Source organism: Astyanax mexicanus, chromosome 3 (assembly GCF_023375975.1).
Source record: "Astyanax mexicanus isolate ESR-SI-001 chromosome 3, AstMex3_surface, whole genome shotgun sequence".
NCBI classification, from domain to species: Eukaryota; Metazoa; Chordata; class Actinopteri; order Characiformes; family Acestrorhamphidae; genus Astyanax; species Astyanax mexicanus.
In genome coordinates, this window is record NC_064410.1 from 51,744,104 (window position 1) to 51,769,950 (window position 25,847).

At 40.6% G+C, this 25,847-nt stretch overlaps 1 protein-coding gene across 3 annotated transcripts in view; it reads right to left on the reverse strand.

Annotated features, from left to right (window-relative positions):
* Positions 1-7,948: 7,948 nt before the first annotated feature.
* The window catches only part of trps1 (trichorhinophalangeal syndrome I), a 172,251-nt gene continuing 154,352 nt past the window's right edge, over positions 7,949-25,847 (reverse strand). For all 3 annotated transcript variants that reach the window (XM_022683315.2, XM_022683316.2, XM_022683314.2), the window contains exon 8: positions 7,949-11,926. In XM_022683315.2, coding sequence (XP_022539036.2) covers positions 10,760-11,926 — 1,167 coding nt within the window. In that variant the 3' untranslated portion in view covers positions 7,949-10,759. The remainder of the gene's footprint in view (positions 11,927-25,847) is intronic.

Here is a 25,847-nt window from a genome sequence, read left to right on the forward strand (position 1 = left end):
GAAATGTTTTTGCAGTTAGAGAGTCGAAATGTTCTGCACAGTCAATGACCAACCAAGCATGTCGCCTCACACAAATTAATACTTTTCAGCAACTTAGTAAAACTTCTGTATCTATTTTACAGCATACTGTACTATCTCAGTTCACTTATATTATAAAGTGTTCACATGATGCAATATTCTTATACAACCATGTTCAGTTTAAATCAACAGTAACTCAGTGTCAGGGAGACTACGTGGTTTATTTAGTAGTGTCAAATGTTTAAAAATAATAAGATTAATAATAACAACAATATTTTGTGAATAATCATGATTAATCACACTTGTTCTTTAGATTTAAACATTTAATATTAGTTGTGTAAATTGCTTAAGAATAATTATATTAGTTTCAGCAATATTCTGTTATTAATAATGATTAAAATCCTGATTGAAAATGAATTGCTGATTTTTCTCTGTTTTTTAGAAGGGGAAGGAGTTGAAGTATGCAAAACTTTAATTCTCAAAAAAACAAGCGCTGGACTTCTACACAGATTTCTCTCTTAAAAAAACGCTTATTTGGGTGAGTAAAGCTTACATTTACGTTTATTTACAGTAAGCTTACATTTCCACAATTCTGACTGAAATGGCAGAAAAAAGAGGCCTCCACGCTAACCCAGCAACAATGCAGCGCTTACAATGCAGCTATAAACAGAGCAGCAATGGAACTATTTTAACTCGTGGCGTGTTTATAACCAAACAGATCATATTTTCTCCTCCCCTTTAACTCAAAATATTTTAATAAACAGTGATAATGGAACTGTGGTATAATCTATAGCACTTCCTCTTGTGTAGTATTGTTTAAGTATTACAGTTAATATATCATCATGGTCTATATACTTGATTAACAAGATTAATAGGTGTTAAGGTGTCCAGATGTATTAAAAATGCATTAAATGTTAAAATGTTAACATTAACAGTATCAGGTTTATTCTACTGTATTTAAAAACAAAGCCCTTTTGACTCTTCAATCCGGCTCTGTCGTTCACATCGCAGACTCTTCCTTGCTACTCTTACAGCTGCAAAAAAACTATTCTAAGGTTCTGGTTTAACATCACTCTTCCCTTATTTCGTACTTGGATTTCCAATACTCTGTTAATTGCTATTCATGAATGATCATGCACTAGACGTCAGGGAGCTTTAGGTAAAACCATTAATAAATGGTCAGATATTATTAACCAATTTAGATTTTTTTTTTACAACAGGCTTTTTCTTTTTAAACTACAATTATATATTTGTTTTTATGTTTGTTTTTTTCTTTTCCCTATATTGAATCTCAGTTCAGCATAATTATGTTCTATTTTTCTGTGTATTTGGTCTTTATTTGTGTTTCACATTATCCACTGTACTGACTTGTCCCACTGCTCATTTTTGTTTAATAAACAAAAAGTTGTTCACAAAAAAAAGAAGAAAAAAAAAAAAAAACCCTTTCACCACCTCAGATGATATTGAGGCTGTTGGTTTGACCCCAGCTGGATGTTTGAGATTCACAGAGCCTCCTCTGGCTTTGACAGAATATTGTTTACATGCAAAGCAACCCCCTTATGGCTGATAGATAATCGAACTGCTCATCAAGGGCACAACACTAATGAAAACCAAGCTAAGAACAACAACAAAAAATCAGCCTCAGCCTTGGGTGGCACCCTTTCAACTTCAGCGCTTCGCCTCGTGTCCTGAACCACACGGAGCATAGAAATGAGGAAGGGGCTGTCCAATCAATGACAATGCTGATGAAGAGGAGGCGGGGAGGGAGGCAGAGCGGGTAGGGGGTCTCGATGATCTCTCAGGAAACTCTGAAATTGTAAAGTGAATAGGGTGTTGATTAATTTGATGGGTGGGATAGGGAGGGGACGGCGAGCAGCATGGGTTCGCCAGCGTACTGGATTGAAGATGTTCACTGAAGTGCTGCTGGAGATGCTCTCATCTACAAAATTTGCTCTGATGTGACAGTCCAAGGATGAGCAGGGAAGGAGCTGGAAATCTAAGAAGGACAGGCTGGAGTGATTGGTGCAGCACCTTCTGATTGGTCTTTATTCACCAAGAGCCCTGGAGGAACAAAAGGGGAATGATAACTGCACATATTTATATATATAAAGAGTCTTTTGTTCAAAATCACACATATATATTCTTAATTAATGATTACGATAATGCAGAATGTAAATGAATGGAGGATTATTTTGATTACACAATTTCATACATTGAGTACACAACGAAAGTAAAGTCATACTAAACAGAATTTGCGTTTTCAACTAATTTAAATGCATGTAAACATATTTAAGACACTAAAAATAAAGTGATAATTTAATCACTGGTGATAATGCTGGGTCATGCTGCTTTGCTGACAGCAGTCAGAGCCAGAGAGAGCACAATTAGATTACCACTGGATGCTGCCCACAGAACACTGCCCACTGGATGCTGACCACAGAATGCTGCCCACAGAACGCTGCCCACTGGATGCTGACCACAGAATGCTGCCCACTGGATGCTGACCACAGAATGCTGCCCACTGGATGCTGCCCACAGAACACTGCCCACTGGATGCTGACCACAGAATGCTGCCCACTGGATGCTGCCCACAGAACGCTGCCCACTGGATGCTGACCACAGAACGCTGCCCACTGGATGCTGACCACAGGACGCTGACCACAGGATGCGGCCCACTGGACGCTGACCACAGAACACTGCCCACTGGATGCTGCCCACAGAACGCTGCCCACTGGATGCTACCCACAGGATGCTGCTCACTGGATGCTACCCACAGGATGCTGCTCACTGGATGCTGCCCACAGAATGCTGCCCACTGGATGCTGCCCACAGAATGCTGCCCACTGGATGCTGCCCACTGGATGCTGCCCAAAGGACGCTGCTCACCGAACACTGCCCACTGGATGCTGCCCACAGAACACTGCCCACTGGATGCTGCCCACAGAACACTGCCCACTGGATGCTGACCACAGGATGCTGACCACAGGATGCTGCCCACAGAACGCTGCCCACTGGATGCTACCCACAGGATGCTGCTCACTTTATGCTACCCACAGGACGCTGCTCACTGAATGCTGCCCACAGGACGCTGCCCACAGAGCACTGCTCACAGGATGCTGCCCACTGGATGCTGCACACTGGATGCTGCACACTGGATGCTGACCACAGGATGCTGCCCACAGAATGCTGCCCACTGGATGCTGCCCACAGGATGCTGACCACTGGATGCTTCCCACTGGGTGCTGCCCACTGGATGCTGACCAATGGATGCTAACCACTGGATGCTTCCCACTGGGTGCTGCCCACTGGATGCCGACCAATGGATGCTAACCACAGGATGCTGCCCACAGAATGCTACCCACAGGATGCTGACCACAGGATGCTGCCCACTGAATGCTGCCTACAGGACACTGCCCACAGGACACTGCCCACAGGATGCTGCCCACAGGATTCTACCCACAGGACACTACCCACAGGATGCTGCCCACAGAACACTGACCACAGGACACTGCTCACAGGATGCTATCCACAGAATGCTGCCCACAAGACAGAACCCACAGAACCCTGCCCAGAGGATAATGAACACCAGTTGTTGACCACAGAACACGACGGTGCCTACAGGAAGCTAATCACAGGACACTGCCCACAGAACACACCCACAGGATGCTGCCCACAGGACCCTGCCCACAATATGCTGCCCACAGGATTTAATCTATCAGTGACTCTGAGTTTTGAAAAACTCTGATTCACTCTTATCAGCACAACACACACTAATACACCACCACCACCATGTCAGAGTCACTGCAGCACCTGAATAATATCTGCTCTGTGCTGCTCCTGGGGGGAACCTGACCATTAAAGAACACCTGTTATAAAGCCTCTATAAAATGGCCTCTATTAGTGTTTTTTCTTTTCACCGTCTCCTACATCTTTACAGGACTTTACAGGGCCATTTATGACCTGACCTAACTTATACTAACAGTATAAGCTAGAACACCACAGCTACAGCTACAGCTCTACAGGCCTCCAGATGATATCCAGCCTTACCAGCCTCAAAAGCTTCACAGTTGTATAATCCAGGACCACACGGCCAAGCCCCCTCATCATTCAGGATGAGCTGGGACCCTGCAGAGTGTGGAGCCGGCCAGGTGTCAGTACAAGAGAGGAACCCCATGAGGAGCTTTCAAAGACACCGTGGAGAAATTCCTTCTATCTCCACAAGACTCATCCTCTTCCCCCTTAGGCAGCTAGCAAAAGTCAGTGAGGTCTGAGGCTTTACCTTCAGACTGCAGGATTGCACTACTGAGAAAAGTGCACAGATATTCTTAAGAGCAAATAAAAGAAGGATAGTGTGGGGTGAAAAGAGGGCACCCATTAAAACCTCCATTTGTGGCCACCAGTAGAAGAGAGTCCTTTCAGAAAAGGTTATGCCAGGTGTGGATATTATCCATCTCGGGCTTTTATCTCAAAGGCATGGTTTGAAATTGAATCTACTGGCACTGAACGGATCAAATCAAAAGAGAGAAGTCATCGCTTATGTCGGTATGGCTTTTTTGACTGCAGGTTGGCATCAGCAAATGCTCTCCTAAAGCTCCCTCTCTCTAAAGCTCTCCGTAAACCTCCACAGAAAGTCAAATAGATCGGCCTCATTTTGCATGGCTAGATGGTGAGGAAACAAAGCTGAATAAAAAAAACGAAAAACGCAATCAGAGGAAATGCCAGCTGGAACAAGGTCCACGTTTTGTAGCAACAGCACTAAACAACAATCCATACAATTCTTAATCTTAATACAAATCTCCAGTATGCTTCTGCCGTCAATGACATTTCACCACTGAGGCAGAACATGTGACGTTCTAAACTGAGGCATGCATGTAAATAGCAAATTGTAGAAAAGGTCAAATAATTGGCGCCTAAATATCAGCTGCCTCAGATGCAGAATCTGTGCTGTTAAAACGATTATCAGTGTACGCCGAACAAGAAAAAAAAATGGTGGACAGCACAGGCACACGCTCCCGAGAGGGGGTGCTGTTTCTGTTTGTTTACAGAAACGTTGCATAACAGATACCATCTTTTTGTTCCATGCTCGAGTCAAAGTGAACCGTGCCCTGGCCTGCTATAAGAGGTGGGTAAGGGACACTAGTCAAACAAACCGTACTTTGGGAGTTATCCGAGCCTGGGCACGGCACAGATTGCCAAGTGTGAGAACACCCTTAAACTAGCACTTGTGGGATTTGTTTCCCAAACAGGAATTAAGCCTAACTGTAGACTAAACTTTCCTTACAATGGAAAATCTCATTTAAAATGCTGTGTAGTCCAACGCTAGGCTTAAACCCATCTGGGAAAGTAACCCATGACACTGCAGGACTGTTGGAGATAGGCAGGCAGACAAATTAAAAGGTTCTTCTGTGGATTTGGGTTTTCTGGATTATGGTGTTCTATTACATAAGGTTGCAGGCTAAAAACCAAACCCTCTCACTAGACAGTCTCTAAAGCTTTTATGGCATCTTCCAATTTAAAGTTGTAAAGCAGTTTAAAACGGACGTATCTGTGAAGGTGCACTTGTGTTAAGCAGATACAAGGCTGCCAAAGTTAATTATTTAATAAAGCTAGTCTCTGGTTATTTAGCTGTCTGGTGTGTGTCTATAAAAACCTATTAAAAGTTGAATGAAGGAATGAATGAAATATCTGGCTTTAGTTTGATACGCGGAGAGAAGTGAACTCCTCTGCAGGAGAAGTGACGCGTCGTGTCAGAGCGCTGCTCTTTAGCTAATAGATTAAAGTCAATATCTTTAAATGCTCTTGTCTTAGTTTGTGAACTGACTGACAGTATATAATTGAACTCTTAACCAACAGCTTTGCAGGACAAGAAGCACAACAATTGGATGACGATCAATAGAGCTCTCGCATTGCAGTGCGAGAGGTCAGAGGTCGCATCTGGATTGTGTCACATGACTGAGGAGGCACGGATACTCCAATCCTCTCAGTTTAGCTCATCAGTGACTCAGTTGCTGCCAGCTCTTTACATCGGACCCTGTAATCAATGAAGCTGAGGGTCTGGACAGCACTGAACACTGGCTGGTGAACTCCCGGTTCAGCTCTGGTCTTGGCTTGCTTGTCATAAGAAAAATGAATATGGTTAATGGTCACAATAGTAGTGAATGTTTGAAGGTGCTAGACGTTTTTTTGAGCAATGCCATGGTAGAGTGACCCCCTGCCTGGATATTTTAGTGTTTATCTTACTGCCAAAATGCATAATTAAGCTAATGCGATAATTACCACACACTTCATGTGAGTGGAAGGTAGAAAACACTACAATGAGGAGGGCGGGGGCTCCTCCAGGATCATGGTTTGGAACAACTACCTTAGAATAACCACTTTGGCTTCATTACAGATGGTGTGGCACAGTGGATAACACCACTACCCTGCTTGTGAGCTACCACATCATATGGGAGACTGGGGTTCAATTCCAGGTCTGGGTGACTGGATGCTTTGGTACACCAATAAGAATCCTTGGGCAAGACTCCTAACACTAGATTGGTCCACCTCTGTACTAGGAATAACCTTGTAAGTCGCTCTGGATAAAAGTGTCAGCTAAATGCCATAAATTTAAATCTATAGAACCACATTATATAGAACCAGAGATGTGTGAGTGTGAAGAGCTCTTTCACGTTGCTAATAAGACAAAGCTACTTTAAGAATCTAAAAGTGTTTTTTATATAAATGAGAGCAACACTGACATGACCCAAACCTCAGCCACGCCTGGCATGGCCTAGCAGACCCCAGTGGATGAGATGGTGCCCTCTTAGATCAGTGAATTTTATGTTTAAATACATTTCAATTTATTTATTTTTATTAAATATAGTTTCAAACACTGTTTATATATATTTAAGCCAATGACTTCATGGTCGGTCATCGTGGTTCCATTCCTTTTTGTGCTCTGAACTCTGAAAATAAACTCCAAATTGTACAGCATGTTGGCACATTTACATCCAGAGACTGCACTGTAGACGTCCCTGTCCCCTTCTCTCTGACTAAGCGTATTTTTGGACTAGATTTATTGAGTTTATAGCAAAATAACAGCCCAGAAAAAATGCTAAATTTTCACTGGTACCCAGTAAATGTAATATAAAGTGTTGTTCATGTATTTATATGTAAGTCTATCTACACTAATATTAGCTGTCTGGCTAAACACTAATTACAGGTCCATCTCTAATTAGAATTTAGCTGTTAATTGGCAATTATTGGTAATTAAGTTTTTCAATTTATTTCAGTAATTCAATTAAAAATGTGAATATCACATACCATGTATTAATTGTATTTATGTATCTATTTCAAGCATTTACTTACTTTAATGTTATAATACTTATGGCTTACAGGCAATGAAAACACAGAAGTCAGTACCCCAGAAAATTAGAATATTAAATAAGACAAATTTGTACTTTTTGTGCATTGTGGGGAGGTGCTGCAGAAGTCCTGCTGGAAAATGAAATACGCAGCTCTATAAGCATCTGCTAACGTGACCAACAGTATCATAGCATAATGATAATAAAATGATAGAACTAGCCAGCTGTGGACCGTTCAACTACAAATCAACTACTCCACATAATGCAGACAATCTGCTTCAGCATAACACTATCAATCATTTAATCAGTAGAGAAGGGTGGAGCTGCACATCCTTCTGTAACCAGCAGCAGCAGCAGCGGTACTTTTGAGAGACATTCTACTGTCCATGCTTCCAACAGTCAATGCTGTAAATGCTACCTTGGTATAAATAACTTGAATCATGGGGAAAAAATATATATGAGCTTCAACAGCAACATCCAGCCCAGGTTCAGACAACACTGCTGCTGCTATTAGGGTTTTATTGCTCCAATAACCATGCAGTGTATGGAGGTGGTTAATAAGACAAGCACAACAGCCCACGCAAAAGTTGCCAAAATGTTTTGTTATTACTTTATTAATTATTATTATCATTATTATTATCATCGTCATCATCAGAATTATTCAAGTTTAGATGTAACAGACATCTTTGCCATCTTTGTTGAATCTTTTTGCATGTAAAAACCTACAACACAAAAAAACGTTAAGGTGGCAGTTGAAGGAAAAAAAACAACAAAATAAAGAAATTCTAAACCATCATCTATGCACTTTAAATGCAGCAAGTGTAAAAACAATAACATTCTAAAAATAATAGTTAAAACATTTACATAGTTTTGCCTTCTGCCTCGACCAGGGCTAGACTGGCTCCCAGGCACGAACAAATACTCCTTTGTGTTTCAATGTTGGTGAAGCCTTACACAAGGCCTTCAAAAGAGAGGAAAAGAAAAGGCACAATCTTGTTCACTTATTACAATGCAGTACCTGTTCATAGTCATAGCATGCTAATAAAACAATTCATCTTTCTTCCTTGGCAATAAACAGAGTAACTGAAGTGCAAGCATTAACATAATTACAAATTAAACTGAAAGATTTGCCAAAAGACAACAAATAAAAACAAAACAACAAATCCTTACGTTATGTAATACCCAACTGTATAAATGCTCCAACGAAAAGCGACAGTTCATAATATTTCAGTTATTTTCCAAGAGGCTTTGCAGTTAAGCAGCATCGTAAGGCTATAAGTGAGGACTGCTGAAATGCAGAGACGTCCTTGAGACATCCAGAGCATCTCTCTCTCTCTCTCCCTCGCTCCCTCTCTCTCTCTCACCTCCTCAGTTCATATAAATAATGTCTGTGTGTAGCCAGGCAAAACCCAGCTCGCTGATTCCATGACCAGGAAAAGGAAACTGCAGGGAGGAGAAACATACAGTGGAACAAAACAGAGAGTACAAACATCTTGAAGCTGCTAGCAAACAAGAACAACAGCTTTTGCTAGACTTTAGAGGTACAATCTCTGAAAACCAATGAAAATCAATGAAAACCAATGAAGACAGAAGAAAGAGATTTTTTCATATAATGTATGCAAGTCTGATAAAAATGCCTGAAGTCATTGATCATGTCAGTATCATCATATTTTGGTATTGGAGATCATTTCCAAACGCATAATCGAGTTATTTTAGGGCTAAAACTTTCATCTGATCAGTAAAAGATATTATTTATTCAGTATAACAGAAGAACAGAGAGTTGCAAAGCGAGAGTGAACCGAAGTGTAGCTCAGTACAGCATTATAATGTTGTACGTCCTCGAAGAAAAGCTTCATCAAAAGGCACCTAAAAAACCTGCACTTACTAAGTATCGACAATACTTCTCTACTTCTGAACATAATGCAGAGTAATTGGCAGGTTAGTTTTCCTATAGGAAACCACAACAATTATCCCCTGTACTCTGTACTTTCCTAAGACGCGGAATTCAATAGAATTCACGGACGGTGAAATAGCTGGACGGGGGGCTAAAGAGGTTTATTCAAAGCTCTAGCACATCAAAAAAGGAGCACATAAAGCTTTATCAGCTTCCCTTGATTTTGTTCAATGTTTGCAGACAAAAACAGGGAGATTGAAGTCTTCAATGCTAGTCAGCTATAAAACACGAGTACATGAATAAGGTGGCAAAACAAAGTCATGAAGAACAACGTCTGGAATGGATAGTGCCTTTGGTGGCCAGAGAAAAACAAATAAACCTTTACTGAATGTTCCACCTTAAAATAAAAAAAAATAAAAACAAAAAAGGACGATTGATTCTCATCTGTTTGTCTGAAAATGTAAAAAAAACCAAAAAAACAAAAAAAAAAAACCAGCAAAACAAAACAAAATCAAAAACAATAAGCAGGTGTTTGCTTCATTACCTTGTTTGCTACATTTGCAAATGTAAACTTTTTCAGAGCCAAGCTCAAGGCCCTTATTCAGATGCAAGTTCAATGTTGCATATTAACATATCAGGTAGAAAATACTTTGTACAATTATATCAGGCACTGATAATATGATTATTCCTATTAACAACTTAGAAAAAAATATCTTTTTTTTTCTATTCCTTCCCAAATTTCTGGAGTGATAATTAGCTTTGCATCCCAGCAACTAAGGCAGCAGCTAATATGTCTTTATGGAATTTTGCAACAACAGTAACCCGACCCTACGCACCGGAGGGGGAAAAACAATAATGAAAAGCAACACTAAACTCAAGGATATTTAATACGTTAACCAGAGACACACAGAAAGGCCTAAGCTAATGTGTCTTGCCTATTTCAGCCATATACATTCCCTGAGGATGTTTGTTTTGAGGACAAAAATCACTTATGCTTTTGCCAAAGTGACAGAGGACTGGCACATTCGCGCACTCTTTGCCACGCACGCAGAGTCTCACATCCTCCATTTGTTGAAAAGAAAAAAAAACAGGTAAGAGAACTTTCCAGAAGGCAGAGAACAGCCCAAATTGAACAACAACAGAAATAGATGAACCCAGATCAATCAACTACTTTAAAGTATGTTAAAAAAACATCAATCTAAATTGATCAACTACTTGTACCATTTTCCTCAAAGGCAGTTCTTTAAAAAAGTGAAAACAGCCAAGAGCTTGTTTTTTTTTGTCTGAATTCTGATAGAAATGCTATGCTGACTGAAGCTCACTACGTTGGCAGTAGAGGCACCAGGAACCATCTTGGCAATCTTGGTTTTAAGTGAAAAAAACAAAAGTAAAATATTCTACACAGTCATTCGTACATCATTTGTCTGTTTTCTTTAATCGTGCAGAGTGTTGTATTGGGTTCCTAACATACTGTTGGAGTTGTGCTAAGAGGTCTGGTCGGGCTTCACTCGTCCGGGGCCTGCGCGCCGGCGTCTGGAGCGGGCCGGTGCAGGCCTCGCTGGATGTGGGTGGTGAAGTCGTATTTATCGGTGCAGGCGTGCAAGCAGATGCTGCACTGGAAGGGCCCGCCGTCAGCATGGCAGCTCATGTGCAGGGCGTACATGACCTCGTCCAGAAAGACGATGCCGCAGTGGGCGCACTTGCTGGACAGGTCGTCCTGGGTGCTCTGATCCATTCTCTCTGGTTTGGCGGGCTGTGGCGGGTCAGGGTCCTTCTCTTTGGCCTTTACCGGCCTGTCCGGCTCGCTCTCCCTGTCAGCTAATGGCGAGGCCCGTTTCTCCAGCTGGGCCTTCTCCTTCACCATATTGGCGCCGTTGGGCACGGGGCTGGATTTGGAATGCTTCATGGCCAGGTTGAGAGGGGTGTCGCTGTCCGGTCCAGAAGAAGACGGGGGAGGCGGGGGGAAGTGAGGGGGCAGGCCAAAGGTGGGGTAAGGCACAAAGCTTTGGCATGGGTTGGGCAGGCTGGCCACGTGGCCGAGGTAATGGCCTGGGTTGCCTGGCACAGACATCTTGTACTTAGTCCAGAAGCGCAGCCAGTCGGCCTCGTTCTGCAGGTCGCTGTGGATGAAAGGTAAGCTGAAGATGGGGTACTGGTATTTCTCGATGGGGCTTCCTGGGGGTGAGTAGCTGGCCTGCTTGGACGGACGCATGTACTTCTCGATGGGGCTGCCCCGTTCGGAGCCGCCTTTGCTGTCCGGACCACCCTGAGAGCCCCCGCTCAGGCCGTTGCCCTCAACGCTGCCATCTGCAGGGCTCTTGTGCACGTGCAGCGGCGGCATGCGCTTGTGTATCTCCAGCGTCTGGCTGAGCAGGAAGGCGTGGGTGGAACGGGGACTGGGGTGACCCTTTGGACCGGAGGGAGCGTAACCCTCGTACTTGGCCAGCTGGGCCTGGGCTGGTTCGGTACGTGGCAGCTGCCCTTCGGTCCCCAGCTCGTCTGGTCTGCGCTCCAGTGGACTGCCGTTCAGGCGCTCCTCACTGTTCACACGCTGCTGCTTGGAGCCCACCTGCTCAGTTGGGAGGCTGTCCGGGTTCAGGCGCTTCCGCGTGCGTCGCCGGATAATCTGCTCACCGTTGTTCTGCTTGATGATGTTCAAAGGCCTGGGAGTCTAGAGATAAAGAAGGGATAGAGAAAGTGTGGAAGACAGAGAGAGAGAGAGAGAAAGAGAGAAAGAGTATTAAAAGTGGGACTACTGACTGGTTTATCGATTTAACAGCTATGCAATTGATCCCTTTCTTTTGTTTCAAAGCCATATGAAAATAATTACACCTGTCTTGCACATTTGAGTGTTTTATTTCTTCTAAACCTTTTCAGAGTTGACACCAGATCTCTAAGTAATGATTTAAAGATTTCGTCTTTGTAAAAAACACAAATAAAAGCCATTCAATGATAGTGCTGATTGCAGCAGCTAAGTAGCAGGTAGGAAAACAATAGAATAGATAAATAAGTAGTATAAAACAATACAAATAAACACAATAGAATATAATTATTTAGTAAAAGTGTGCTGATATTCAGCAGTTATTAATGGGTGTGATGTTTAAGAAAATAAACTTTTATGCAGTCTGGTCGTTTCAGTTGTTGGTTGTAGAACCTGTTTTACAAATGCAGTAAGTCGAACCTGTTAATGTGATACAAACCACAATACAGGGGTTACTATTCAATATATTGAAATATATTGTGATACTGTAAGCAAGGTAAGAGAGTGCATTTTTAATAATATCAAATTGTATCAAAGCTGAAAAATGAAAAAAACTTTTTTTCAATAAAAACAGTAGTTTTTGAAGTCCTCTGCAAAGCATTGTTTTCTAGTGGTCAGAGGTTTAAACACAACACACAAAATTAACCAATAATTTTTGCATTTATTTTACCCAGAGGAGCTGTGCGTGTAAATGTAAATATCACTACCAGGATTACGGTATTGTCCTGCCAACACCTGTTTACGAAGGCCAGTTAATATCAGAGTATGTTCATATGTGAATGAAGCAGGTGATTTTTTATTTTTTTTTACAAGAATTCACGTTGGTGCACCACCCCATCCGTAAACCATGCAGAACAGAAGATTTTATTGTTGTTTGTATGTGAAAACATCTGGAGCTGTGCACGTTGAGCCTGGTGGGCAAGTGACACTGACAGAGTCTTTGGAAATCTGAAGCTTTTCGACAGTTTGTTAATGTTGAGTTTGGTGGTAAAGCTGCATAAGACTTTGATGAGATGGCCAAGTGGGAATGACAGACTCCATGATGGCTGTTGAAAGTGCTGAGATGAAACTCCTGAGGTAATTTGAAGTTCTTCAGCTGGCACTGGAAGTACATCATCTGCTTAGCTTTCTTTCTTTGTGAAAGATCAGACAGTAATGTCCCACTTCAAGTCCCTGGTTATTGGAGTTCCCGAGAACTTGATGGACTCCACAGCTATCACGGTCCTGTCATGAAATGAGAGGATTGTGATGGTGCCTGTGCTGGCAGGGGTTAGGAGCTTATTCTGAAGTCCATCATCATTGTCATCTCCTGTGTTTTAAGTGTGTTTAGCCCCAGGTTGTTTTGACTGTTCCAGAGGACCAGCTGTTCAACAATCCATCTGTGAGCAGACTCGTCATCATCTCAGATGAGACCAATTACTGCAGTGCTGTCTGTAAACTTCAAGATTTTGACAGAGGAGTCTGTGGAGGTGCAGTTATTCGTGCTCAGTTAGAAGAGCAGTGGGAAGAGCATGGATCCTTGTGGGGCACCAGGACTGACTGTTTAAATTCCTGAAGAGAGTTTTCCTTGCCTCACCTGCTGTGCTCTGACTGGGAGGAAGCCGGTGATCGACTAGCAGGAACTTGAGCAATCGGTACTGGTGTCCCTCAAGAATCCATGCTCTTCCTACTGCTCTTCTCACCGTGCACAAATAACTGCACCTCCATAGACTCCTATGTCAAAATCCTGAAGTTTGCAGACAACGCCACAGTAATTGGTCTCATCTGAGACGATGACAAATGAGTCTGCTTACAGATGGTTGGTGAACTGGGAAGAGAGTTTATTGTGGTGATTCCAGAGTAGTGATGGTGTTAACTGCTGAGCTGAAATCGGGAAAAAGGATTTGGGAGGAGGTGCCTGACTGGTTAAACTCATTATCCACAGAACTGTTGACCCAGTACACAAATTTTAGGGGGTCCAACAAAGGTTTGTGAAATCCTTTAGGTGTTAATATCAGTCTCTCAAAGGACTTATGACTGCAGTAGTCTGAGCCATTAGTTGTAGCCATTAGTTGCATAGTGAGAAGAGCAGTGGAATGACCATGGATTCTTGTGGGGCACCAGTACTGACTGCTCAAATTCCTAAAGAGAGTTTTCCTAGCCTCACCGGCTGAGCTTGGCCTGGGAGGAAGCTGGTGATCTACTGGTAGGAATTTGAGCAATCATTACTGGCATCCCTCAAGGACCCATCCTCTTTCTACTGCTCTTCTCAATGGGTATAAATAACTGCACCTCCATAGACTGAATTCCGTAGACAACAAAACAGTAATTGGTGAGGTGATTTCAGAGATGTGGTTTAGACAGTAAAGAATAAGGGGAAGGTTCCATACTAAACCAACAGCATGGGACCTTCCCCTTATTCTTTACTGTCTAAACCACATCTCTGAAATCACCTCAGTAAACTTTTGTCCCAGATACCCATCCATTTGTAAGCAGACTGCTTAAAAAGGACGTTTAAAAAGATCACTCACGTGGGTTAATACCAATCTTTCAAAGGACTCATGACAACGGAAGCCAGAGCAACTGGTCTCTAGTAATTTAGTCCGGTGTAGGCCAGCAGTGTTTGCTTTTTTTCGGCTTGGGAATTACTGTGGGGTGACGGCACCTCAAACCCCTCCAGTGATTTGTTGAAGGTCTGTGAGAAGACAGGTGCAAGGTGGTCAGTGCACAACTTCAGACAGGAGGGTGAAACACCACCAGGGCCTTTCTGACTCTTGAAGTGTTGATGCACATCCTCTTCACAGACCTTCAGGGCAGGCAGGATTGTTGGTTGAGAGGCAGTCAGCAGGGGGTTTGAATGATTTGTGCGGTGGTGTGAATGTAGTATGTACAGGAGCTGTAGAGCTGTGTGATTCTGGACTTTTCAAACCTGCAGCAGTAAGAATCGCAGCTCCCCTGCCAGATAATCCCCTATTGTCCCTGGGGATGGCTTGCAGTAGCTGATGACGTCTTGCAGGCTAGGCTTTTCCACATCGCTAATGGGTTGCTGGCTGATGTCACACTACTCAGCTTGCTGGAGTACCATTTTTAGCTGCTTTGATGTCTTCATTTTCAGTGTATCTTGCCTTGTTGTACAGCATCTGTATACAGCGTCTGTACTTCTGTTTGCTTCCTCTTTAAACTGCTAGTACTGAGTGAACCTGGGGATAATTATTACAGCATTTATTTTTGGGGCCAGGTTGGAACCCAGATGTCCTCAGAAGCAGATTTTGATATATTGGTATTTGTATAGTGTATTTGTATAGTGTTGTACTAGAGCACCATGCAACAGAGAGCACTGATACCATGAAGTTACATGCAGATACTGACGTGCAAGTGCACCAGAAAATAACTGAAGCATTCGCTTCCAAACTGAAGCATATGATTCCAAACTTGTGTTACTGCATTGAGGCAAATAATTTTTTTTGTAAATCTGAAACAATGTGCAGTTACTAAACCAGAAAATGCTGTTCTTCCAAGCTTATTACATTTTACTTGGGACACATAACACTGCCCTTACCTAAATAAAACCTAAAAAATTGTTTAATAACACATATTAAACGTTAAAACAGAGGTGGTATCTGTATCAGTTCTCAGTGTCGGCAGATGCTTGAAAATCTGGCATCAATAATGGAAGAAAATGTTAGTAACATTATAGAATTATTATATTTTAAATGGAAAATATCTTGGTCTTTTTTGCTGATCTCAAAATGCCCATTGTGTTTTATGTTTGTTTACATCAGATAGAATTACATCAATGTTCTATCCAGTTGTGCTTTTGTGTTGGATGCAGGCAAGAGTCTGGAGCAGGCAGCAACTTCCATTGTGTAAGAAAACAGTTGCTGTAGTGACCAATGCATCAATAGTGGTGCCTACATTAGCACACACAGCGCACTGCAACAGGTGAAGATATGTTTCTAGAGACACATAGATACATTTCCCCAAAGACTGCACAACTCCTGCCAGAAAGTTTGGAATTCCAAAAAAAAGTTGGTTTAAAAGTTGTGATTCACAGCTCCATGGTAGGGACACTATGTAAGTTCCATAAAATAGTCCTAAAATTACAAATATTGTTTTTTGCTATTTTTCTGACACAAGATATTGTGCGATTACATGTAATTTATTACCTTTAACTTTTATGCCCTCTCTATAATCGGCTGAACAGGACATTCTGTTTTCTTTCGGGTTGTTTGGCGAGAAATTCCTGCCTCTGTGAACGGTTTTTAAAACTTCTGCGCACTGCTTGCATTATTTTGCCCAGAAAAAAAAAGTTCCTGGTGTAGAGTTTTGGATGATTTTTGATCAAGTGTTACCTCAGGGGATGGATTAAGTTATGAAGTGTTATCAGAATTATATGAGTGAGGTTGAACACTATAGGACTCTAGGATTTAAGTGGTGTTGGGCATTGACATTCCTAGATACACAATGTCACATGTGTGCTGTGATAACGTCATAGAAGACATTACCACCCACAGTGGACAGTGCAGTAATGCACAGTAATGACCATGACTGACGGCATCTGGCAAGAATTGTCCCTGTAAACAGACAAGCAACTCTAGTAAGTGCTGCGTTATTTAGCTTCCACGGGTCAGTAAACTAGAGTTTTGATTGTTAGTGTATTTTTACAGTAATGCATCCCATTTGCCCCTCTGCTGACCACTGCCTGTAGTATGGGTAAAGATAAACTAGTGATCAGAGAGGCCCAAGGCTTGTTATCATTAGTAATCCCCACAAAGCTTGGAGAATCTGGCCCTGGATGATATAATAAGAATAGAGTGAGGAGGATAAAGCCGGACTTTACAGAGTTCAAGCTTTAACTGAAACACAAGATCTCTCAGCTGGACATGGTGTACAGACAGGTTTAAGTGGACATCTAACCATCCATTACTGGCTGAGAGGGGTCACTGCCCTACTCAGCTGTAAGGATCCCCTACTGGAATGCTTCATGCTTCAAATGTTACTCAAATGTCAAGCTAAACATATATTCTCAAAATGACCCTAAAATTACTATGATTGACTGCATGCTCATAATGCTACCTTTGCTCAGCTTCAATGCTAGAGCTCAGAAAATCTGAGTTTTTCCCTAGCCTGCAGATTTCCTACCACAGCTCTGCTGTGAGGTTTTGGGACTTACCGTGTCCCTATTTCCATAAAGCACTGAGAAATGATTTACTGTGATGCTCAGGTGACACTACAGAACCCCAAGAGCCCCTTATGTGAAGAGAGCTTAAGCCTGACTCGCATGTATCCGTACTGCAAATGGTCCCGGTACTAATGAGATTTCATCACAATGATTCATCTCTTCTGGGACTCCAAGGACACACTCCACTAATGAGGCTGGTTAGTGTAATAATCGGTCATCAAAAGACTATTAATTATTACTGCTTTGTTTCTGTTAGTTCTGCTGAGCTAGACTGCCTCTCCTACCCAGACATCTGTAACACAGCTTTTCTGCAAATAAACAAATTTTCACTTTAAGATTAAGTGGTCGCTTGGGTGGTTTGTCATCGGTGTCAGCGTGAGATCGGGTAATGGTAATTGGCGTTCCAGTTGTTGGCAGGACAAGGGAATCTGGAAGTTTATCATTTTCCATTGTATATTTTAGCGTTTGGTGTGGATGTACAGTCCTTGGTATAATTATTAATTATGTGGATGTTATTAACAGGTGATATACTAGAGACTTTTTGTACAGAATTTGAAAATCCAGTCTTGAAAAGCCAATAGGTCAGTGTGCCAGGTCAGACTTGACTCAATGGTAAGAGGGGTTGTGAAATTAATACCTGGGCTCAGTAAGCTTAACCCCTAACCCTTTGAGGTTATTGGATGCACTGGTGAGAGAAATTTTCAATTCAAGAGGGGGCAGCAGAAGAGATATTTTATATTTTCACAAATACATTACATTTAAACATCAAGAAACATCAAATGTAATGTTCTGGAGCATACATTAACCCCAGAGGGTTAGCCCTCTCTGCTCCTTGATGTTAAAAGAACCATCTACTTATCTAATTTACAAAAATATATATTTATTTAAAGAATCCAGAGCAAAGTCAGTTAGAGGCCTTGCTTAAATATCCAAATGTGGCATCTTGGAGAACCTAGGTATCAAACCCTTAAAAGCCCTCTTAATACTAAGCCAGCACTGGGTTTTAAAAAGATTTAAAGATGCCTTAAAGAACCAAGGCAGCCACAGCCACAAGTGATTCAAGACAAAAATAAGTTTTAAAGAATGTTTATAAACCAATAAAAAAAAATCTTGATGATATATTTCCAAATATTTCTGTGTACATTCCTCCTATTGGATGCATTAAGCTCTGCTATTCTTGTCCCTGTAGAGAAGTAAAGCCAGAATAGGACTTGCTGGAGCACTTAAATATGAATCTATGGGCATCATCTCTAATTTCAGCTGTGGGACAGAGGGGTATAAAGCTTTCCAGTGAGCTGAACTGTGGAGCTGTTAAACAGCGTATTCCAGAATGATAACGCTCCATCTAAAACTTCCGGGATGAGTTTTGGTAGTGATCTTACTACTAAACATTCTTGTTGCTAAATGCAATTAAATAGTAGAAAGCGTTCTTTCCTGGTAGAGACAGTTACTCTCACAAAGTCTCTAGGATAAACTTGAGACATGCTGTTTAACTATTAATGATACCTGAACAAAGAATGAACAGGTGTCCCAATACTTTTGTCCATATAGTGTAGATTATTTTTAGATTACCTTTTTCATCTTCTTCTACACTATAACTGGGGAGCTGTAAAGAAATTCACTTCTCCTGGGTATAGGAATGGCCTGCGCTTTCATTCATCACCATGGACACAATATCATGACTTGTCTGCTGTCTATTCTTCTGTTCTCATATCCCATCATGCCTCTGGTAGACTCTGGCATGTGGGCAGCAAACTTCAGTCAGGTGACGTGGCTCATCTTCTGCTCTGCTTTGCTCTCTGCTTTGCCTCCAGACACACACTCCTACGTTCTCCCTCCCTCCATCTCTCTCTCTTTCTCTCTTTCTCCATAGAATTCTCATACAGTCCCGCAGGAGCCACAGCTAATTGGGAGGGCAGAGGCAGGAGAAGAAGGTGAAGCCATTTCTTTCCCCCCCCTCTTGCTCTCACTCGTTCTCCGGGGCGGAGGAGAGCAAATTTGCCACTAGAAGCAAAGAGAATGCAAATAAAAGTGCTGTGATTTCCTCCTGCCCGGGCTGCTGGATGGCTGCGAGGAGTGAAAGCCGGCAGGGGACATTAAACTCACATGGCAGCTGGTTGCCTTTATTACACCGTGATCCGTCGACATGCTCCCGGGGCAAGCGCAAGCGAGGCAAGAGGAAGGAAGGGAACAGGAGAGGGGGAGGAACGAAAAATAGGAAAAGGAGGAAGAGGCTCAACATGTGAAGATGATAGAAAGGAAGAACATACAGTATTCTACTGTCCCTCGTGCCTCCTCCTCCTCCTCCGAACCCTCTAATAAAAGTGCAGGAAATGGGATTTATACAGAAACGCACTCCCACTAGTGTTGGGAGGATAATCAAATTAATTTGATTAACTGAAATACTGTTTAATGTAATTATTTTTAAATGTGATATTTATATACACATTTAAAGCACCAGAGAAAATCTTAGATATATTAATTAATAGTAAAATAATAAAAAACAATTAAAGAAATCAAAACAATTGAAAACATTGCTGATTTTTTTGTCTAGAACATCCTTTTTCCCCCCAATGCACTATCATTGCCATTTAAATACTATTTAATTAATAGTTAATTTAATTAATTCAATTGTATTAATGAAAAAAGTACTGTTTTAATGTGATTTTCAAAATGGGATAATGAAGATTGTGAAGATCTTTATCACATATAGAGTATATATATCACACACTGACAGAGGATTTTTTAAATATATTTTAAACTTTTCCTTAACTGAAATGTAAGGAGGTTAATTTTGCATCTTGTTTAATATAAATGGCTATTCTAAAAAAAAAAAAAAAAAAAAAAAAAAAAAAAAGCTAAATTAATCTTTTTTTTTCTATATTGGTTCCATACGTGTGTTTTTTTTTGTATTTGATAGCTCTAATTGGTACTGCTTGTTACTGCTTGTTAAAAAAAAAAGAAACTTGACACTCACTCAGTCCTAACGCACACCAAAGCTTCTTCCACACAAACTTCCATATTTGTCTGTGAATCATATGGGGATTAAACATAAATCAGTTACTCAAATTTCCTGCCGCTGCCACAGTTCGCTCAGTGGCAGCCGCTGGACGGTGTGAAAATGAACGGCTCGGCTTGTCGGGAGCTGTCAGCCTGTCTGTCCAAAGAGAGGAGCTGCTGCATGAAAAGTCAGACAAAAAGAAAGAGTGCCCTCTACTGCCGGACCACTTCTGGCCCTCAGCGCACATGTACACGTACACTCATTCACTAACACACACACACACACACTCGCGCACACACATACACATACATTTCTATCCCTCCTACAGTCTCTCAGTCTGACTCTATCACAGCTGAATTACATTTAGGTTTTCAATATTTTTCCACTATGAGATTCTTCAACAGCAAAATGAAAGCTCAGTTCATAGCATTGTGATAAACTACAAATGCTGCTTTTATTAGAAATGATTGAGTGTTAACCAGAGTAGAGCATCTCCTTCTTTGCACTTCACTACAATATTGGCTCTAAGACTATAACACACAGGCTGAACAGTATTTGGGTAAAATGGATTAATATAATACAGAGTTTGAGGAGATCTGGATGTTCTGCCTGTGAGACAAAAAAAACGCCTACCTCAGATTTAAAGACAATCTAATATACCTGCTCACGACAAACAAACAAAAAAACAATGCATCTCCTCTGCTTACAAATAATGCAGTTTATTTCATGATTTTAATGAGTTTGTTCTGAGAAAGCTTTAGTGTTAAGTCCCAATAGACAACTAAAAATTGTTGTTCCAATTCTAGAATTAAACAGGGTTCGTCCAAATTTGAACCAATAAATCCCCATTATTTTTCATGACTTTTTCATGCCTTTATGGCAAATTTTAATGATCGTACGTTTTTTAAAAACATCAGCGCAGACATGGACAATAAAACCAAAACCCAACAAAAAATTGAATTAAAATTGATTATAGTATGTCTAATGTTTGATTGATTATAGTAACTTTGAGCGGATGTATTTTGTTAGCTCAATTTGTTATTTTTCCAAAACGTATCCAGGCCTGGAAATAGCTATTTTTTAAATAAAAAATTTAATTCCATGACAACTGTACAAACCCCTACAAATACAAAACTCCCAGCCAATATATATTGTTATACCAACAATATTAAATGACCCAGAGTTTAATGATGTACCACCACAGCACTGTGAGGGTTAAAATCCTGATCTATTGAGGATCTTAATTTTATTATCTTAATTTTATTATTCTTAATTTATTTAAAATTGCACTGTTTCTCATTTTCACTCCATTATGTGATACTGGACACAGTATATCGTGAATTTTCTGGTGAAATCTACTAAAATCTGGTTCAAAATTCTTTTTTTTTTTTCTTTTTTTTTTTTTTTAATTAATTTCCAAGCTGGATAAAAATATACATTTACCATATACATTTAAGTAACGGTCTTAATTTTATTTTCCTATTTTCTTATTCTTAGACGTTTTCTTAGCTGTAAGCTTCCAGTGTTTCCTGCATGTCTTGAGGCAACAGACCACAGCACCAGCTCTGCTGACTACAGATAAAACCAAGCCCACCTTAAGCTCTCACGTTTCTCTTTGCTCTGCAGCCTCCAGTACCTCCTCACTGCGCTCCTCCCGCACATACATGCTCACTTTCTATATTTCTAATACAGCCTGGTGCCGTGCCTCCGTGCTGTTTAAAGCCTCCTCACTCTCTAGAAAAAAAACTGAATTGTGTGTGAGGTCACTGCTCTGAATGCAAAAAATAAAACTAAGCTCTATTCCAGAGTTATCAGCTTTTTATATTTCAGCTTTGAAGGTTTTTTTCTCTCTTTTTTCAGAGGGTCACAGAGTTCAGGATCAGAGTGAAACTTTTCAGGCAGTACTCAGCTCCTCAGGTCTGTGTCCCACATAATAAAAGGCCTGTGTCAATGATTCTTGTGTGAAAAACGAGACACAGGCTTTTTCACTGAGTTTTATATTGGGCAGTGACACAGCACAGCACTGTGCGCATGTTGAGTCCTATTATTAGAAGATAAAATCTGAAAGACATTTATTGTTGCAATGTGTTCTCACACGAGGAGCCCAGACCTTCATTTAGAGCCCACTACGGCGTGGGTTTATGAGGTGCTATTATGAAATGATTTCTGTAAGGCATATAAAAGTTTTTATTCAAAAGTATAAAAATACTACTGGAAGCTCGCTGCCAAGTCCGAGTGAAGGACAGAGGCTTCTAGTCCACACTAGTGTGCCATCAGTGAAACAGTTAAACTGGTTAATTTGCTGTTCAAGCCCTTTGTGATGTAACACACTGTCAAATAAATAAAAAAACATTATTAAAATGCTATCGTTTGCTTGCTTCCTCTATATTTATTCTTCTTCTTTCTTTCTCTCTCTTTACTCCAAAATTAAACATGACTGAGCATTTTTATTATATTCATCTACTCCAATCAGCCTGTACTATTTTTATTCTGCAATGCAAATGCAGATCTTAGCACATCTCCGTAGCTTCTCTTCTTTTATTTGTTATACTGTAATGCTTTTATCTCTTAATTTAATACCTGTAAAATTTTTACTGTTTTGTGTTTGTGCATAGTCTGTTTAATGTGATACATGTCAAACATAAATCTCAAAAAGACTAATTCCTTATGTATGTAACATACTTGGGGAATCGAAGTGAATTCTCTTTCATCAGCTGAAGGGAACCACTGCTGAAAGAGTATCACTAAACTATCAAGGCTGTTGTGATCAATAAGACTTGTCCAATAGAATCTAATGCACGGATTGTCTATTTTTAGTTTTTCCTAAACCTAGAATTTAAACTGCTTTTAGTATTTTTGTCCACATCCGTAGAGTCAATTTTCTATTATTTTTAACTATTTTCTATTAAATTTAATGTCCTAAGTATTTGAAAATAACATTATTTTATATTTTCATTGGTATTTATTTTGGAAAATGACTAGGGACCAAAATAAACATCAACATCCGCTTTTGATAATCGTGCTGAGCATGACACCTACATATTATAGTTCAGTACAAAAGCTAACAATAGCTACAAAGCCTAACAATAGTTACAAAGCCCCAAAGGCTAACAACAGTGAGTTATCCGCAAGTTAAAACTTCACAACTTATACTGGTGTGGGCATTCCCAAGCCGTCCTCTAAGATAACACTTCGTGATCAATTTACATACTGCTATCCCATGACTTCTGGCATGTCAGTTTAAATATTGTAAATTATCGACTGGATTCAAATAGAACAGTGTTTATGTTGTATAAAAAAAAACATACTACACACTATTCCAAGTAAAATAAATAAAATGATTTTTTTTAAGAATACTCTCTTTATTATTTCTATATTATATCTCATTTTAAGTAAGTATACATATTTTGAGTTAGAGATAACCCAAACCTACATTTCAAAGCCCAGGAAAAGTCCCATCCAATAAAAGTATTGAAGTAAATGTTGGTTAAGCTTGCTGATTAGAACATTTAACAAATCTAAAAATTATGTTAATACAATTATGTTCTCTCATATGTATGGTGTAATGTACTGTCAAAACAGAGTCTAAATAACTTACCAAAAATAAATTAATACATAAAAAGTAGGTGCCAGTAGCAGCTCATCTGATTTACTGTAATTAAAATTCAATAAACTATTAATAAAACAGGTTAACACACAAACACACACAAAACTGTGTACTGTGGTGTGCTGTTTATTTGTATTTATTTTAATTTGAGTGTTAACAAATAAGTCTGTCCAAATAAATAGCTTCACACACTTTTTTCAGACTCCTACACTTTGCACAGTACTGTTTGTAGGACAGCTCTCTAAGACACAGAAGAGGTGAAAGGAAAAAAAGCCAAACTAAAACACCACAAGGCATCTAATTTCTCCAATGCATGTGGCAAGGGGAAAGCGGGAATATGGTATTTCCTAAACCTGGCCATGAAGCGATCACTGAGTGTAAGTGATGCAGACAGACAGTCAGATTCAAGCGACCGCGGTGGGCTGTTTCAACGGGCCTCGAGCCCACTCAAACCACCAGGTGGCTCGGGCTTTGAAAGAGCTCCTTGTGGTCCGGGCCATGCCGTGCCGTGCTGCTTCACCCTAGCCGACCGCACTGATTCAGGCAGACCCTGTATCGCGGCCCACTGCCACCCAGGCTCTGGGGCTGATAGCCCAGGCCCGACTCAGAGAGAAAGAGAGCCCCAGAGATCAAATGATCAAATGAGTCTCGTATTAAAGAGGGAAAAATCTGCCTCAGCCCAGTTCCGGCTGAGTTCCAGACTGAGCGGTATGAATGTATAGGCAGAGTAAATTCTAGCAATGAGCTGCAGGCACACGCACAATGCTTACCCTGTTTCAGCTGTGTAATTCCTCACATGTTGACAAATTTGTTTACCCGCGTGTTTACCCAGACGCTGTTTCAAAGAAGCCATGAGTTTAATGTTTAAGATTCCAGGCAAGTACACACACACACACACACACACACACACAAACAGAAAATACACAAACAGAAACACACACACACACACACACACACACAAACACACAGAGACTTAAATTTGCTCATTCGGATCAAATTGAAGTCTGGGGGTAGAAACTATCAAAGCTATAAACTCAATCCAATTGTCCAAAAGTCTTTTAAGGATTGAGCCCAGACACAAGCTGCGTCCATTAGGGGAGTGCCACATCACATTGCACACAATATATTGCGATATTATGATCTTGGGATAAAATAAATAAAAAAAACAATCCATATGGTGATAATAGAAGTATTATATATTGAAAGCAGACTATTTTTTACTGTCAAGTTTTATGAGGATTTTAATTTTTTTGCAGTTTATATGTATGGCCTAAAAATTCTGCACACAAGTATTTTTGTATTATTTTGTTACTTTGTTACGTATTATTATAATTGTATACAAAATTAGATTCTTAGGAACTTACAGATGTGTCTTTTTAATGTTTGAAACTGTTATACTACATAAAACTTCAATACTGTTTCTTATTTTTGCTGCACTAGTTTATTATGCGATTAATAAAATATTATTAATACTGTTATCGTAAAAATGCTCCTAAATATCACACGGTAATTTTATTTTAAGGATATTTCGCTCACCCCTAGTGCCCATTCTGGGGGAGCTTTTTTTCTTACAATGTTACAAACCTCATGTCAACCAATAAACAAGCAATCTAAAAAGAAAACTGGTCCGTACAGCAACAAACGTAGGAATATATATATATTTGATTGGCACGAAAATTTGATTTTATCTATCAATCATAACTGTGAAGTGTTGACATCATAACTGTAACCTGTGGTGTGATAAGCAATGCCATCATTTTTCTCAGTGAGCTAGAAAAAACTCCTGGAGTGGAGCATCCTCGGTGGAGGGGAACTGTGTGAGAAAGCGTCACAGGAGAGAGAGAGAGAGAGAGAGAGAGAGAGAGTGTGCAGGATAAGGTTAAGAGCATGCAAGTTTGTGTGCGAGTGAGAAGATGAGAGGCTGACAGGGGCTTTTATAGCCAGGGCTGGGGCCTGGGCCAGTGCCAGTGCCGGTACCGGGGTCGAGGCTAAAGTTGAGGCTCTGTCCGATTGGGTGCAGAGTTTCATCCAGAAGAGAACCATTACCTGCCCCTCAGGCCAA